The 19,155-nt window shown below is 43.2% G+C and overlaps 1 protein-coding gene across 1 annotated transcript in view; it reads right to left on the minus strand.

The window, feature by feature from the left end:
* LOC147885969 (kinesin-like protein KIN-4A) overlaps window positions 1-7,461 on the minus strand; it is a 220,312-nt gene extending 212,851 nt beyond the window's left edge. Inside the window, exons 1-2 of the mRNA XM_087396260.1 lie at window positions 7,282-7,461; window positions 6,897-7,184 (exon numbers count right to left, since the gene is read on the minus strand). Coding sequence (XP_087252386.1) covers window positions 6,897-7,184; window positions 7,282-7,461 — 468 coding nt within the window. The remainder of the gene's footprint in view (window positions 1-6,896; window positions 7,185-7,281) is intronic.
* Window positions 7,462-19,155: the final 11,694 nt, after the last annotated feature.

A 19,155-nucleotide genomic window follows, 5' to 3' on the forward strand; every position in this document is an offset into this window, starting at 1 on the left:
CCATATGTGATTCTGAAGAAGGGGAGAATGTTATATCTTTCATGGATCATGAAGGCATGCAGCCCATGCAAGCAAAGGCTTTGCCTCTCTGATATCTTGTTTTCATAGTTATACCTTTCTGTATATATCTCTTTCATGCGTCAAACACTTAAGTGCTTTACATACAATGTACAGAGCCTCTGCAATGTTTCAAAGTGGAGGCTTTTCTGGAATTATGTACATAAAATGCAGCCAAATATTGTTTGTTTGCAAGAGCATAATCAGCACTCTAAGGCTGGTCATCATGATTACTTTGGCGGTTATGACATATATTATGCTGGTACCACTACCTACTCAGGTGTATGCATAATGGTCAGACATGAGCTGGAGCCTCAGTTGGCCTCCAATGACAGCAGTGGCAGATGGATGGTCATACAATGTAATGTCAATGGTGATATTCTTGAGTTTGCATCAGTTTATGCCTCCCAGACCTCTGCCATGAGGGCTTCTTTATGAGATTCTTTAAGCAAATATCCATGGAGATCTAATGCATTTATCTGTGGAGATTTTAATAATTCCCCTCTGCCGAGAGATAACACCACTTCAAGATCTCATATGCTATCATCGGAAAGGCAGAAATGGGATAGCATGCTTCTTTCTGTGCAGACTGAAGATTTATGGCTGCTTCTCCAAGGGTCAGTGCCTGGATATACTTTTCATCATAATGCATTTACCACGTACTGGGCAAGGCTTGACAGATGGTATTTGTTTTACCCACAACAATATGCAGATTTTAGCCCTCATCTCCTCATAGATTTCTCATTGGGCTTGTCAGATCATGCCCCATTATGGATGAATCTGCAACTTAGTATGCCACTCGATGATTTGCCACCTCTTTCCAATAGATTACTGCATGTTAATCAGGCTTATCTCCGACATCAATATTTCTAGCAAATGATCAGACTTGCAATTCATCCCTTGCCTTTGCATGCCCAGGAGGACATGGATTATGCTTGGGACAGTTTCGTCTCTCGTATACAGAGTGTCATTAGGGAGTATGGAAACTGGCACATGACTAAATGGAGGAATGAGGTTAAATGGGAAAAAAGCACAACAATTGACTGAATTTTCACATTTCAGGCCTCTCTCTGAATCAGAAAATGATTCCCTTTCACATGCCCGGATCAAAATGAATGATAATGATAAGAGGAAATTGCAAAAATGGCAGATTAGAGCAAGAATGAAGCCTCTCATGGATAAGGGCTGCTCATCAAAAGCCTTCTTCCAGGGCCTGCATACTACTCGAAAGAAAAACTCATGTCTAAGGGTAAGGAAGATAGATGGCTCTTGGATGCACTCTTTCTCTGATCTCCAAGATGAATGCCAAAATTATTTCCAAAAATTGTTCTCTGCTCCTGGTTCCCCATCAAATCAAGTGACTGATGCAAGGATTGAATTTCTTCAATATGTTTCTGAGATAGTGGAAATGGATGATGCACTTACATTGGAGAGACCTTTTACTGACACAGAACTTGATAATGCATTGTCCCACCTCAGCAAATACAAGTCCCCTGGTTGGGATGGTCTTACGGTGGAATTTTATATTTCTTTTTGGGATGATTTGAAAGATGTCCTTTTGCAAATGATCAATGTTGCCTGGCAAGAAAATCACTTGCCGCCCCTTTGGAAGCATAGCATAATCAAACTTGTGCCCAAAAAACATCTATGTGACCATATGTCAGATTGGAGGCCTATTACTTTGATGCCTGTAGTTTACAAACTCATTGCCAAAATGATTGTGTATAGGCTTCACGGGATATTGAATGCGGGCCTTCATCCTCATCAGTATGGGTTTGTGCCGCGAAGACAAATCCATGACAATATCTCAAATGCATTGACTGCAATTGAATATGCCAAGTACTCGCATCAAGATGTGCTCATATTGCAGGTAGATATTGCTAAGGCATTTGACACTGTTCAATGGGATTTTCTCTCTCAAATCATGACAAAGTTGGGCTTTGGTCCCAAGATAGCAAATGCAGTTTATTGGCTTTATTCTGGCTCTACTTCTCAGTGCATTCTTGGGGGTCATCTATCTTGGTCATGGACATTGGGGAGATCAGTTAGATAGGGCTGCCCTCCTCTTAGTGCTCTCTTCTATGCTATTGCGACCCATCCCCTCTTGATGTATCTTGATCATCTTACAAACACAGGACATATGACTGGTCTTAAAATCCCTGGGGCTGCATCTTTTTTGGCACAAGCATATGCTAATGATTCCTTCTTTATGCCACAAAATTCTCCCCGGGAAGTTCACATGCTTATGACCACGCTATCATTGTATGGATTAGCAGCGGGATTGCATGTCAATTTTGACAAATCTAAATTGCTTTCCCTGAAACAATGTGACTGGCATTCTATTCTCTGGCCAGGTCAGGTGGTGCATTCCAAAGATGTAGTCAGGCATTTGGGATATCCTATAGGATGGCATACCACTAGGAAGCAGCAGTTAAAATGGATCTTCCAAGACTTCAACATAAACTGGAATATTGGAAAATTTCTACTTGGCCACTTCATGTTAGGCTCAGAATAGTACAGTCCATTGTAATGTCCTATGTTCAGTTCTTTTTGCCTTTGTTACATTGGTCCCTCAGAGATATTTCAGCCTTTATGTCTCAAGCTATGGAGCTGTTATGGAGGACAAAAACTGCTCTGAAAGCATTGAGACTGATGAAGATAGAAATGGTGTGCTCTCCTAGGATGCATGGTGGACTTAATGTTCTCAATATAAGATATCATGTACTTGCAAGGAAGGCGACTATGCTCCATACTTTTTTTCCGTCAACAACAGCCATGGACTTGTATGATAGCATCCATGTGTGTCAACATGAGGACATCGGCATATGGCCATTGGACTACTGATCATTGGGAGGTTGTCATTGGGAGATTTGTAGGGAAGATACCTGGCTGTCCTTTCTCTACTGCTCTGATACTTGACTGGAAACAAGTACTTTCTAAGATCAAATGGGCTCCCGATAACTGCTCGGGGACAAACTCAATGAGGAAAGAAAGTATTCATTGGAGTGCCATCTTTGACATTCCACTTGCTTTACAGGAACCTGCTCGGGCATATAATCTCATGAAATTGAGAATTAGATACATAAATGATGTGGTAGATGATCAGGGCTATGTTTTATCTTTTCCTCAGGCCACTGCTTCCTATGCATTGGGAATGCATCATAGGTCGATATGGAAGAAAATTGCTGATTTGTTACATCCTCTTCTACCTGTTCCTTCTGTGGCTGGCACAAACAGGCTTATGGATTGGCAATTGCAACCCTTTGCTACATGCTCTCATCCTGTTCCTCTACTTGTCTTGACCTCCATCAAAGCCTACAAGCTCCTTCAGCCTGCTCCATGGATTCAGCAATATGCTAATACTCTGTGGCATATCAAAAAGCCCCTTTCATGGTGGCGGAAGAATCTCCGGATATTATGGAATTGTAAAATGCCTTTCAAACAAAGAATTTTTCTTTGGAGATGCATGACCGGCACTTTGTCAATGGGAATCACACTTGCCAAACGTCACATTGCACCATCCACATGTTTACAATGTCGAGCTCCTTCAGAAACTGTCCCTCATTTGCTTTGGCACTGCCCGTGTTCTAGGAACCTCCTTGGAAAAATTTCAGATCATCTTTGGCTCCGTTTCCCGAGCCACAGATTTGGGAAAATTTTTTGGTTATTTGGAAGATTTATGAGGTCTTTGTCCCACTATTCACTATTTCTCTCATTGGTCAGATATTGGGCTCTTTGGACAATCTGGAGTGAGCATAATTTGGCATACTTGGGTCGCCAGATTCACAAGTCATATGAATCTTTCCGAGCCTCATTGCGGCAATCCTTATATGATGCCTGCCATGAGGGTGATATCCATGCTTCTTGCATAGAGCTTTTCTTTTTATGTTTCTGATCTTTGGGATACTCTCCATTTTGGAGACTTCCCATCTTGTAAATTCATGAGAATATAAATACACTGGATTTTACAAAAAAAAAGTGTGCGTGACTGTGTGTATGCAAGCCACAAGGGAGACTGTAGCACATGCCAAATTTACATGTCAGAGTTTGACTGAGCTTGCTCATCTTCGCCCTTTGTCTTCAGAGGAAAGCATGCTCTTATGTCAGGCTCAATTCTCTCTTCAATCTAATGATCGCAGAAAGCTTGCTAAATGGGAAACTCGATCCAGACAACGGGCATTTTTGGATAAAGGCTGCTCTTCCAAGCAATTTTTTAAGAGTTTACACTACAAAAGACAGGCTGCCAATATCTGTCGGATCCGGATGCCTGATGGTTCTTGGTCAACATCTTGTTCAGAGCTTGCTGATTTATGTGTGCAGCACTTCTCCACTCATTTTGGACATCTGGATACTCTTTCTCCTCGGGTCGTATTTGCACGTCAGCTTCTTTTGCAGCATGTTCATCCAATTCTATCTGATGCTTAGGCTTTGGAACTTGAACATCCCTTCACTGAAAGGGAATTGTCTGATGCACTGAGATCCTATGGCAGATGGAAATCTCCAGGATGGGATGGTCTCACTGTTGAATTTTTTCTTGCATTCTGATATATGAATCCAGGAACTTGCCCAAACTCATCCTCTAAAAATGCAATCCATAGTGCAATTTCAATCTCATGATAGTCACTCATAAGGTTGAAAACCATAACTCCACGCATAGTGGAGACTAGCTAGCTACTATGACATCCCCACTAACGTTATCAGTGCCCAACAGTGGGTGTAGACCATATTATAAAAATATGCTCTCACACATACAAAACCACACACCCACACATACTTGAGCATCCATTTAGACAAAGGTCTTTGTACTAAGTTTCTGTTAGCACTCCGGAGGTGAATGATAGACTCAACTATGACAAAGGCTAAAAAAAAAGTCAAACATGTACATTTTTTTTGGCAATAGCTATTACTTTTTGCCATTTGCAACCCTTGGACTTTCCTTTCGTAAGGGAAGCATCTTTCAAACTTAGTGGATCAATCAAGTCTGAATGGACCCAAATAAAATGAGTTGAAAGGGGGTTTTGCAATTCCATGAAGACCACCCTGCTACCTTGGAGAAACTCAAAGCCTCTCTATTTCGGTAGAGGGTGGGAGATCCTAAATGATGCAGTTAGAGCTAGGGCAGCCAAGCCCTGAAGTCTTGACAGAAGCTAAGATAGCTATTAAGTAGCCTCACTCATTCATGGATGGCACACATCCACCTCCATTGTTCGAGCGACCACCCTGCCAGATCGAGGGCACCCATCATGCTTGCTAATCACCACGTAATGGGAATCCACACCAAATGTGAATTGATTGCAAGAGGGCACCCATCATGCTTGCTAATCACCACATAATGGGAATCCATACCAAATGTGAATTGATTGCAAGAGGTTTCATAGTGGGACGTTGTTGAGGCTGCTAAATCAGTATCACTCTATGCTGTATGTAATCACTCACTATGGATACAAAGGAGTGCTAAGAAGACAGCTGTAGGCCTCATGAAAAAAAACCCTACCCCTAACACAAGGGACATACTTATTTATGCATCACGTTGTTAACAAGTTAGTGTATTTCTCTCCTCTCCTCTCCCTACTCTTATACCATTGTAATGGAGCACAAGTTGCTCAAGTCCAGTGTAGGCTTGGGGAGGGGAACCCAATCAAATAAAGTGCCTTCAGGAAATCCTTTGATCCTTTGTGAGGAAACACTTATATCAATATACGCTGACATTGCCTCATGCTGTTATGGATATGTTGCGAAGTCCTACTGCTCTTGTAGATGGATTTGAGCTGAACATTTTGGCTCAGATAAAATGGCTTGCTTGGTAAGCCTCTGAACCAGAACAAAAATGTTGTCCCATTTCTCAAATCATGATGACTATGTGCAAACTGACCTGTAAGGAGGCAGCTTTCAAGAGATCAATGAGAAGTGCTGCCACCTGCGCCTCTTTAACACAATGCCTTATGAACCTCATCAAAAGAGGTAAGGCCTAAGAACCCTCCCAATTATGTGGGACTTAGAGGCTATGGCCACCCCCACACACATTCACTTTGAAGCGGTCCACTTAAATGCCTTAAGGGGCCAAAAAATGGCCACAATATTCCATTCTCTGCATGAAAGTGCAGATCTTGGCTTTTGCATAGAACTTCAATACCTCCAGCATCACATGCATGATATGCTCTTCTATGCCTTTGCTTGGCTGTTAATGATGACGTCATTAGTAAAACAGCACAAAATGAAATAATTAAGGCTGCGGACTCTTGTGCACTAGAGTGATCGATTTGTCAATTATTCCAAAGGACTGTTTTAGGTTCGTGCAGGTTCAAATCTCATATGTGTAAAAGCCAGCCTTCGTTTTTACTTCAAGATTTGGCACCAAATAATATGGATATTCTTATTAGACAAAAGTCCTCTTCACAAATTCAACGGAATACTAAGGTACAATTGATTCGACACAAGGCCCAATATGCAAAATAACAAATCTTGTTTATTCTTTCTGAATATGTGGCAATCTACAAGGAGCATGCTACAAGGTGCGTGTCCCATATTGAACCAGCTCTTGCCAAGCGTGGACAAAGGGGAAACCACCCAATCTGAAGCATACGAACGGGTACGCATGGCCTGGAAGTCATTGCTCCATCAGTCGTCCAATGCCACACGCATCCATAAGAAGAAACAAAAGAGTCTCAAGGAAAGTATCAAATGCCATCTCCGTCTCAAAAGAGTCTCAAAAGGCGGAATGGGAGTCCCAGTCAATTAAATTATGGAAAATTCTTCAGTTTGTCAGCACGTGGGTTGTCACCTGATACAACTATGAGGCGAAAGACGAATTTGAAGGAAAAAAACTGCACATATCGAACCTGTGGTTCTCCAGGAACAACGCTGATACAATCCTTGCAACCTTGAAGTTGCTCCGAGGCAATAAGAGGTCGGACATGGACAGCCACTTTCACTGCCTGGGTTGCTATATCCTTCTCAGCCGGACTGTTGCCACCCCGTGGAGGGGTATCAGCCACTGCAGAGCCATTGCCGCTAGTCATTGTGTCGATTGGCGAACGAGAGCAAGAGCCTTGTTCAGGATACTTAAGAGCGGTGGAATTGAAAGCGTTGAATTGCCCCTGAGAGTAGAAATCAACGATACAGGCGTTCTGCACGAGTCAGACCATAATGACATGCAGTTGCGTAATCTTCCTTCTGGTTGTGGGTGTTTCCTCGATCGTAGAGTTCCGGCAACTGTCAAGGTGCAGCATTGTTAAAATGGCGTAACTGAAACGACTGTTGTCTGTAGGAAATTGGGAATTCTCTCTCTGTTTCGTGCTTAGGATCAAGCAACCACGCAAAGAATCCAAGATGCGCGGCGTCAAGGAGAAGAATGGAGTCCAAGCGGAAAGCGCGAGTCAGGAAAGGGTCTCTGCGAGCGCCCATGATCGCAGGGGAGGTTCATCTGCCGATTCCAAATGCAGAAGCTTTTTCTTGTCGCGGATCCTGACGAAGATCGTGCCCCTGTTGCAGAGATGCTTGCTGCGACGGAGATGATGCGTTTGCTCTGCGCTCTCCCCCTGCCGCGCCCTCGTCCCAGATCCTTTGTCCCCACGCCCTGCTCGTCCACGCGCGGCCTTTGTCCTCAGCGCCCAAAACGCCAAGAGAAGCAGTTATTCATGCGAAGATGGGACTCCTCGGTGTTGTTGTCATCGCCAGAAATTGCATCTGCATTCTGCATTTCAGGACAACTCACAACCACCGCCCGTGTTTTGAATTCCATATCCACGCCATCGGGACTGCCTGCCGGAATTACTCGACTCAAACGCTGCTCTCCAAGTGTCGATCGTCCTCGACAGGATTCGCGCACTCCGCAGGCAAGCTCATCAAATCGCGTCGTGGACGGATTAAGCACAATCCCGCAATCCCGATCGTACATTACAAGCAGAGATCCGCGGAAGCTCACGCGCAACGAACTCAAGCTCCCAAATCTGCAAAGGCATGTCAAAATCAATAGCGAAGAAGTACCGCGGTTTGGCAAAGTGACCTCAGACGATCGATACTGATGACGGAATCATAAAAAGCGACGTAATTTTCCGTCGAATTCGCCGGGAAAACAACCGAATCCGGAATTGGAACTGCCTATGAATGAGTCTACGTCAAATGATTCTCTTCAATCATTTCATTAAGCTTTGGTTTTCAGGGCCTCTTTCCACGCCAAGGAAATCCAGTGAGCTCGGTGCTCAAATGAGCACCGGTCCGGTCACCGGTGGCCGCAAGGGTCAGGCCAACTCTTGTCCACACAAGAGTTGATCGACACTGAATCGCATGTTGGAAAGGAACGGTTGTAGAGGCATAGCTGGAGGCCTCCCATTTGCTCAACGCCTCCCGCACCCAAGTGGCCAATTGAATCTTAACATCTTTTTGCCGAACCTCTAGCGCACCTAGATGTGCTCTCCAATGCGTGCATTCGGGCTACGCAAAAACAGGACCTTAGTTCAAGTGTTTGTGGGCGAGCGTATTTTTGTAAGATTGCATTTGATCTAAAAACTGGTTTTCTAACAAACCCCACCTTCCAAGGATGAGCTTAAGAAAAAACCAACGTTTCCTTGCTGCTTGAAAACTCCTGCATGTGAATCAAAATACAACCACAACCTAGTTTCTAGCTAGTTTTTCGCCATTTGCAATTAGGCCCTAATGCTGGAACAAGCGCTAATCCCGTTTATGGTTTTGGTTAAAACCCACCTTGGAGCCTAGGTTTTTTTGAGAATTTGGTGGGAAATTCATCCTATGCGGAAGGTTGTAATTTCCCACCTTTCCCCCCAGCATTTGACCTTAGTGTATTTGTGGGAAAAGAGTGAGGGGCCTACTCCTTATGACATGCAAAGATGTCCACATCATAGGAAAGTCTAGAAATGGTGGGAAATATTATCTTTTTCCATGTTCCCAATTTCCCACCATATCATTATCCCTTTAGGTAATGCAATCACCAAAGAAACATAAGATGGTTTAGATGGGGCATCTATTGCAGATTGTTGAACCAACTCTTCAAAACTCGCAATGAATTATGAGTGTCTAATTGACACGGCCAACTATTTTATGTATGGAGACTTGGTTAATTGGATGGTAAAGATTTGCCATCCTCAAACCAGTTTGCATAGATTTAATATCTACCATTAGTAAGTGCCAATGTAAATGTTTTGAGTCTTGCCAAGGTCATCAGAAAGAAATGGAGTTCTTAAGATGACTCCTTATATGTCCCCCTTTCGAGAATGAAAATTATTAAGCTAACTTTAGCATGTCTATATATCGTCCATAATGTTAGGGTAATTTGTAACACATATGCTGCACACAATGCTTCTCAAACTAACCCCTTTGCTTAGTTAACCATATATAATGCCCCATAGGCCCACTTTAAGTTGTTTACAGGATGACATGCCACCCACCTTGAAAATTTACAAGTCCTCTCATGTAAAAGGTTAGGTGGATCTTGTCGATGATGCTTTTGTACTTGGTCCCCATTCTATCTACCATAGCTTTATATTTATTTAGGATGCACATGTCACAAAAGTGTAGATGATCCAAACATATTTATTGAGGCTACATTGGCCTCCAATGGGGGACAGAGCCCTTGTGTGTAGGACACAAGTATTTTCACTATGGACTCCTCTACATGCACATGGACATTGAGAATTGAGGGAAATTTGAGAAAATGCAAGAAAAGGGTGAATGATGCGAGATATGAATGCCCTTGGGATCCAAGGCTCATGTATCCCATTCCACCATCCTTAGCCTATGACCCATGGATGCCTACTAGTTAAACGCACCCACGCATCCTAGCCCTTCCTACCCCCTAGAACCTAGCATGAGTGCTCATCCTTTATAAGAATATCAAATAGTCGAATACATAATCCATGGCTCTTAGCCAGTTTATCTACCTAACTTACATTTCATCAATTAGTCTTATACAATATAGGGCATAAATCTTATCATGATATGCCCTCTTGCTTGGGCATGAATTGCCCTCAATTAATAGGACTTCATGTCTCCATAACCATCATGGTTCCTCATTTCCCTTCATTCGTTAAACTCCTTTATCTATATTATATGTGCCAAACAAGTTAAGCTTTAGTATGTCTCCAAGAAATCAAATTCAAAATATGGAACCCTTAGTGTTTGAAGATCTCAAATCCTTGCTTTTGGCATATAACGCTTAAACTTTTTGGTCTATTATCCTTCTTCTAGGTGTTACAAATCAGAATCAAGCTTTGAGCAAGCAATGATAGCTTTTCACATGAAACGATGACTGAAACTACTATCGACAACAACAAGTCACCCAAGGGTTTATAGAATTCAAGCAGAGAACCACAGGAGAACCGCCATTGCCAAACTATACCATAGGTCCATATGGACTCAATGCATGTGAGTCTACGTGCCACGCTAGTAACCCAATGGCATTTCTCCACCATGCATGGACCAATCAAAGCACAATCAAAGCACATGGGCATCTCACCTTTGTCACATGCGATCTTCCATAGAGGGTCATATCTAACAGTCCCTCTCATGATTCAATTAGGGAACAAAAGCAGAGCTCAACAAACTAATTGAGACCAAAATATTGAAAACTACCACCCACACAAGGAATGGTATGATATCACCACCCACACAGGGCACTGCAACAAAGACATTACCCACACATAGGGCACAAAAGGATCTCGATCAGTAGGAGGTTAGAATGCCCAATCGTCCTCCACTGGAACATCATTAGCAATTGCCAAATCTACAAAGTCTTCACCGGTTGTCAATAGTGCATGCTTTTTCCTTGTTAGTCTGCAAATCAAAAGCCTTCTTGTAACAACGTATGTCATTGTGACCCTCTTTCCCACAATACGAGCATATGGTCGCTTCTTTCCCTTTGCACCTCTTGTATTTATTGCTAGTCACTATATATGTAGGTTCTCCCACACCTAGACTCATATTGGACCACCTTTCTTCACTCAAGAGTAACACAAGAACGTCAACAAACTCCATGTCATCAGTAGGCTTTGTGTTACGTTAGCCATAATCACAGAAGCCTAAGGCTTGGTTATGATGAGGCAGGAGACCAAGAGGGCTTGACAGTACTTGCAGTAAATGGGGCTTTGAGGGCTTGGGCCTAGGCATTAATGAAGAGGAGTAAAGGGGATCCCATGAGAGGGCTAGAATGGTTTTGTCCCTTGTGGGACAAGCGGCATTAATGAAGAAGCCATTTGGCAACCAAGTGCTAGATTCCGGGGTGGATTCTATAGGGAGCTCACAAAAGGAAGGAAGGCAATGGAAGGAGCTTAGAGTCGGAATCCGAGGCTGGGTGGCAATGGAGAGCAAGAGCCCTCTATGATTTGACATTGGTGTCAGAGCACAGGTTCTCAGGAGTGGAATTCATTTTCGTTTGGCGCGACATAAAGCATCGTCTCTTGTTATCATTCCTCTACAAGTCTCTTGGAACAGCTTCCCATGGTCTATGGTGATGCAAATTTATTGCCACAAAAATCAATATGGATGCGAGTCTCGCAAATAGAAAATTCAATCAAGGTGCAAAGTTTATATGGGCCCTAATTTGACAAGCTACTGTGTCATCTAATCATGGGGAATGATTGCTTTGGTCACACACAGGCAAAGGTCGCGCTCAAGAAAACAACTTGAGAAGAGGTTCAATTGAATCAACGAAACCAAAATCAATCGAACACATGGAGCAATCTATCTATGTCATCTTGTTGGTAGGGTTCGCGGTTGTGGCAGCATAGTCGACAGTCAATGAGTAGGTATTGTGAAAAGCTGCACTAGCAAAAGATTCCTAATTAACAAAAGAGCACAGAGTTGTGTTGAAAGAGGCTACAGTTGAGTGAGGATCTACACACGAGAACGTGAGACACGAAAAGCTCGGTGTTGAAGCCTTGAAAAATAGGAAATGGCACAATAGCGGTCAATAGCTCATATCAGAAGCCATAAATTGAGTTCTCAATTCAAGTGGCTTCCTGCGAAAGCCGTGGGAAAGAGTAAACATTTGGTGCCACTGCTAGGGAGATTAGCATCTCAAGTAACGAGTAAACATACACAAGTATGTGTAAAAAATGAACTACTATGAACTTTCACGAACATAACACTCAAGGGCAAGGAGAGTTTTTTTTTTTCCAACTCTAGCCAAACATATCAACCCCAAGCATCAACCTTGGGTTACTACCTTAAGAAATTTTCTTTATTTCTTAAAAAGAAGACACTTGATAAACAAATCAGACTAGGTAATGGACACGAATGCGTAGAGCTTGCAATTTTGATAATTTCACCTTTTTATAGAAGAGCGATCAGAGCTAACCATGAAAAGTTATGGCTCGGGAAGAGTTTAGGGTTTAACCCTAAACCTACACCCATTCCTATAAAAACCCACTGCACACCCTCATTCTTCTTCTTTCACATTTATCCTCCATCCTCTTCCTCATTCTGAGCACTACGCAAGACACTCCTCCCTCTCCATCGACCACCACCCTACTCCCATCCTCACACGGTGAGTTATTTCGAGCCCTTCTCGTAGCGATAACCTAGCCATCCAGCCACCGTCCATTCGCAATCAACAATCCTGTTACATTGAGAAAGACTTGAAGAGCATTAAGGTGACCATCTCTTCCTCCCTTTGGATTTCCATCAAAGTTTTCCGTCCATCAAGTTTCCTCCACAACCATCCCCTCCAGCCCCCTCCCCCTCCCCCTCCCTCTCCACCCCCCCCTCCACCACCATCCCCTCCACCCCCTCCACCCTCCATTCAACCCCTCCCCCTTCCATTCAACCCCTCCCCCTCCACCCCCCTCCCCCTCTCCCTCCCCCTCCCCCCCTTCCCGCTCCACCTCGAAGCCGTTTCGTAACTGCGAAACGTTCAATGCTTCTCATGTGGCAGCCATTGACATCCAGGATGGCATGATTGATTCTGACACCAGCAGTGATGATGGAAGATCTAGTGCATGAGATAAAAGCTCTAAAAGGAAAAAATCCAAATCCACTGCCGAAACGTCTAATGAAGATCGCCTAGAGGCCATGACCATGAAGCTAAAAGAAGAAATGATGCAGGCCATGGAACAGAAGCTTCACATGTCTCAGCTGCCACCTCAGACTTATCCACAGCAAGAAAATGTATGGTGCTCACACTGCATGGCCAATCATACAGCAAATGAATGCCCGGTCCTAAGAGCCAGGATCACTGCACAAGCAAATCCACCTCCAAGGTTGTGGTGCCATATCTGCATAGTCGGTGGCCGTGATGAAAATAGTTGCATCTTCAACATGCACAACAACCCGCCTCGACCTCAACAATACCAATCGGCACCCATGCCAGTGTACATGCAATCGGCACTTACACAAGCGCCCCCAACTCCGAGGTTGAATCCTGTTCCCGTTCGGACACAAGAATCCGAATCCACGACCATATCCAAGAGTGCCAAATCCTGCTCCTCAGGCAGTTCCAATACAACAACTACCAACCAAGGAAGTAGACTTGCCATTTGAGTATGAAGCCAAGTACCCAATGTAGTATGTAGAAGGCACAGAAGGTCTAATACCAGTCTATGCAAATCAAGTTCAACCCAATACATATCAAGTGCCAATCAAGCGCGCTACGGTTGTGGAGAAAATCACCAGATCGCAAAGTGCCCTCATTGTGGTAGCCCCGCTACTTTCCAACCACTCTGCAAAGATTGTGGAATAGGACATGCTTGTATGGATTGTCCCATGAAAAATAAGGTCCCACAACAAACTGAGCCTAAGATTGACGTCCCAATTGGCATTATTGGGGCGGACCATCAAAGTCTATGGCCGACAAGCGTAATATCACAACCTGTGAATGTAATTATATGCCAGCAAAAAGAGGCCACCAAGGACCCTAATATTCAAATCCAACCAAGATGACTTCTTAAAAAGACTGCACAAGTGCCTTTACCTCCACCAAGCAATGAGCAACCAAGCTCATCCACATCAGCTCTCGAGCCTCAAATAAAATAATCTCCATACCCCAATGCAGAAGTAGAGAAGGCTCGGTTTCAGGCACTTCAACAATGGGTACACAAGGAACAAACTCAATTTGAGGCTGAGAAGCAAGCTCAAGATCCAATCCATGACTTGGCCCCTTAGAGTATTGATACTGTACTCGAGCCTCTGCTCCAACAATAGACTCCACAACATAATGTACAGCCACATCAACTTGAAGGAGCTGCACTCTCTAGCATCCTAAGTTGCCCTGTGTCAATTCCCCTTGGAATCCTATTACAGAATTATCCCAATCTCTTGGAGAGTTTCAAAGGCTGGATTGAACTCGCAAATCCCCCTCCACCTATGGAAGACATAGAAGATATCCCTGTGCAGATGGGTGAGAGAGATGACATATGCAACATCACTGTGCCTTTGATCCACAAGGCATATAATGAAGTCCAAGCCATAGTGGATGGTGGAGCAGGTGTAAATGTCCGATCAAAAGAGCTCTACGATGAATGGGGTCTCCCACCAATGTAAAAGGCTAATTTCGACATATGCCTTGCCGATGATTTACGGTCAAAACCCTTGGGAATAGTGAATGGCATGTCAACAAAAGTCACAGGACTTCGCTTTTCCCTTCAATTCAGAATCTTGGATCTCCCTAATAAATCGTATCAAATCTTGCTGGGACGTCCTTGGTTGCGGGAAGCATCTGTCCTCCATGATTCGAGAATTGATAGACTGACAATCCAAAATTGCGACACCATAGTCAGAGTAAATGTGGGGACAAGAGCAATCAAACCAATTGTGCCTAGAGCGTTGGATGAGACCTCTTCAACAATGATCTCAAGCAAATCAGCTCCCCTGCAATAGCATGCCATAGCGGGCGATACACAAAGCAATGTCAATAATCGGATACAAACATTGGCAACCATTAATCATTAGACCCCATCTTCTCGCAGATAGATGCTAAGGTGATACAGGTAGATCCTCAACTCACACATGAAGAACCAATCCATCTAGAGGTGCCATTCTTTATGGCTGACCTCAAGTGGGATAATGAACCTGAAGAAGGTACCCATACCAATGATGACTCAGATTTTCCTTGGGACCTCGAAACTAAGGCTGAGAATGCTCAAATTTAAGATCAAGTCTTTGATAATGACACAGCCATTCTGCATGCCCTAATGGCAGTCGAGCTTACAAAAGTTGAACCTCCAAAGTTGAATAATAGTAGAAGATCTCGCAAGAAACATGGAGGAAATCGCCGAAAAGCCAAGGCTGAGAACACTTCAATGAATTTGAACGAGTCCAAACAAGGATCGTTGAATTGTATCTTGCAAAACCAGCGCCCTCAAAATCTGAGCCACCTCCTCTTGAATGGTCCCCTAAGGGACTGGAAGGAGTATGCACAGCAAATGAACCCTTACTTGGGAACACCTTACTAGTGGAAAAGTTACCCCACAGTTCCCAATGTAAGAAGTTTCAAAAGTATAAGCCACATGTGCGGATGAAGATCGATCAAGAGACTTTAGAAAAAGAAAGTCCCCAAGAGCCTAACAAATTGGTTAATGATACTATGCCACCCAATACCCATAGCACATGTCAGGCTAGTTTAACACCATCAGAGGTTGATCTTTGAGAAGTGCCGAGTACTTCAAGAATTACACAAGTGGCAGTGTCCCCATAGCAATGCCAAGACCACTAAGAGAATCTGAAGTTCAAGAAACCGATAGCATTGGAGAAACTCCAATCTATGAGGGACTGGTAAAAACTCAAACAATAAACCTCGCCCTTGAAGGAGAGGAAGAAAAAATGGTTTTCATTGGGAAACAACTTCGATAGGAAGATGAAACCAAGCTCAAAGCACTCCTAATGGAATACCGTGGTTGCCTAGCATGGTCCTACAAAGAGATGAAAGGAATTTCACCAGACATGGCAATGCACACAATACTTATAAGGGAAGGTGCCCACCCTAAGGTATGTGCACCTTATCGAACAAATCTTAAGTATGGCACCATGGTTTGTGATGAGTTGGAAAAACTCTTAGATGCCGGATTCATCTATGAGATCCAGCACAATGATTGGGTTTCATCCATTTTCATCATGCCTAAACGCAACAAGAAGCTAAGAATATGCGTAAACTTAAAGAATGTGAATGCCGCCACAATTAGGGATCACGATCCCCCACTCTTAATAAAAATAGTGTTGGAAAAGGTGGCAGGTTCCAAGATATATAGCTTCTTGGATGGCTTCAGTGGCTATAACCAAGTGCAAATTGCGCCTAAAGACCAATCAAAAACAACATTTGCTATAGAATGGCATATTTTTGCCTATAGAGTCATGCCATTCGGCCTTTGTAATGCCCCGACCACATTCTAGCAAGTCATGTTCACAGCTTTCAAGTCATTTTTGAATAAGTTTTTACAGGTGTTCTTGGATTATTTATGCATCCACTCGAACAAAAAAGACCACTTTAAATGTCTTGAAGCAATTCTAATCAAATGCAGGGAGTATGGCATCTCCCTAAATCCAACAAAATGCCAGTTCATGGTCACCCACGGAGTTGTTTTGGGACACATTGTTTCTCAACATGGGATTGCAAGTGGCATGGACAAAATCAAAATCATCCTACAAATTCCAAAAGTGTACAGGGCTTTATGGGACATGCCAGCTATTATAGGAGATTTATATTGTGGTATGCCATGGTAGCCAGACCACTTTACAAATTATTAGTGGAATTATTATGGACACAAGAGTGTGACCAAGCCTTTGAGCTTTTAAAGTGGTGCCTAATCATAGCACCCATCCTTATATCTCCCAATTGGGATATTGATTTTCATGTTCATACTGATGGATCCAAGTATGCCATTGGGGGTGTGCTTTATCAAGCCGGTGACCATAAGAAAGACTACCCATTCTACTTTGCTAGTCGACAACTCAATGATGCAGAGATCTCAACTATACCACCACTGAAAGAGAAGCCCTAGCAATGGTGTATAGTGTTAAGAAATTTTAGCACTATCTATTGGCAAATGATTTTGTCTTCTACACCAACCATCAAGCATTGCTTTATCTTGTGAACTATCAGTGTACAACAAGAACACTACATTACCGATTACATGTCTCGTGTAAAGTTGGGAGAAGAAGCCACTGGAGTAGAAGATGACTTGCCAGATGCCACACTATTTCAGATAGATGCTGTTCCACATTGGTGTGGAAATATCATTGGGTACTTAATGGTAGGATGACCACCCTTGAAATGAAAGTAGTGGATGCCAGAAAACTAATTTTAAAAGCTGTACCCTGTCAACTCATTGCAGGACAACTATACAAGATGGGCAAAGACCAGGTTTTAAGAAGATGTGTAATGCCTCATGAGATCATGCCAATCTTGAGTGAAGTTCATGAAGGCATTGTAGGAGGACACTTCCAAGGGGAAGCCACGACAAGAAAAGTCCTCCTCGCAGGCTACTGGTGGCCAACACTTTGGCGACAGCAAGGGGATGCACGTCATGATGGGCATTCCTGAGCATATGCTTCAGCACACCCTAAACCCACAATGAATAGGATGATTGCTCAATTGATGAACACTTGTTTTGGGCACTTTTTTGCAGATGGAATTGTGGTTTTCAAGACCTGGCTGAGACGGGAGACACTATGGTCCAAAATGCATGAAGTTGGACTCCACATTTTACAGTGCTGGAGAAATTTCTACTCAATTGAGTGCGACGAGAATGAGTTCTTCAAACACATGCAGAAAACCAAGCGCAAACATAGGGAGCACCTCTTCATGCACGTCCACAAAAATTTCAAGCCTCATACTGCCTTGACAGCCCAGGAAGGTGCAAAGCTCGCAAGCTAGAGGCATGTGTATTGGTATGCTTTGATGACACATGTTTTTTTGTGAGATGTATTTTTGTTTCATAGTGGAGAGACTAACTTGGCGGGCTCAGCCTTTCGGATGTGCCAATTTCATGTCTGCATAAGTGGCGAACCGAGCCGTGAGCCATTTGCCAGGCGAGTGCGAGGATTGGGCCACGATAAATGATCAGGACACATCAATGTATGAGTAGTTCCAATTGGATCAAAAGTGGCCGATTTTTTGGTACAACTCATTTTGATGTGTTTTGGATTAAGCCTTTTAAGTTGCAATACATATGAACTGGGTTGTAATGATAGTAGTATGTTGGAATGGTGGAGACCTTTAATGGTTAGGAGCTGTCCCCCTAGTCGCAATAGGGATGGAGGCCTTTAATGATTATGTTGGATTGTGGTGGGAGATGGACATTATACATCCTCTATGGATTATGGTAGAAATGATATTCTCGGGTGTAATGATGGGCATGGAATTGACACTTCCATTAGCACTCCCCATAGAATGTATGATATACGCTTGAAACTGATTCGAAATCCTACCCCCTTAAATGATTGATGGATGTGGGGAGATGGATAGTATAACCCAAAGACACTATAGGTGACTAAAACCTCGGGGTGTGATAGGAATTTGGACAATTAATTGATGGCACAAGATAGGAATTTGAAATTTCCTAACGTGCCCATATGGAGAATTAATTGCAGTAAGAGGTACGTCTCCCCTTCCCCAATGGGCCCGTCTAACATTGTGTTTATCAGTGCATCTATTTGTGCCTGTATTAGCGCGTCTATTTGCGTGGCTATACTAAAAATTAGATGCATATTTAGATGCTAAATAGAGAATACAGAAAGTGAGATTTTGGTGTACATCACTGCTTTCCAAACATTGCTTATGTTTACCAAAGCACATAATTTTAACAAAAACAACAATGCTTTTTTGCAAGCCCACATATACAACAATTAAGTGAGGTGAGGAGAATGAGACAATATGTAAAATAGTTTTGCCAATATCAATGATGGGCTACGGTTCAATCTCATCCTCAATGAGATCAACCCTTGCCAAACTATCTACTTCAAAATCCAAACAAGTGTTTAGATCTACAAATACATTCAACCCACTACTACTTGTGCTACTCATGTGCTCATCAAAATCAGCATCACTAATGGTAGGCCCATCCTCATGGGTAATGGCCTCAATATCTGTATCTCCTATCTCATGATCATCCTCCTCTCTCGTATCACGGTCATCATCACCTCCATGGCCATGAT

The sequence above is a fragment of the Dipteris shenzhenensis genome, chromosome 25 (assembly GCF_047967505.1).
Source record: "Dipteris shenzhenensis isolate YYH24624 ecotype China chromosome 25, Dip_SZ_1.0, whole genome shotgun sequence".
In the NCBI taxonomy this organism is placed as follows: domain Eukaryota; kingdom Viridiplantae; phylum Streptophyta; class Polypodiopsida; order Gleicheniales; family Dipteridaceae; genus Dipteris; species Dipteris shenzhenensis.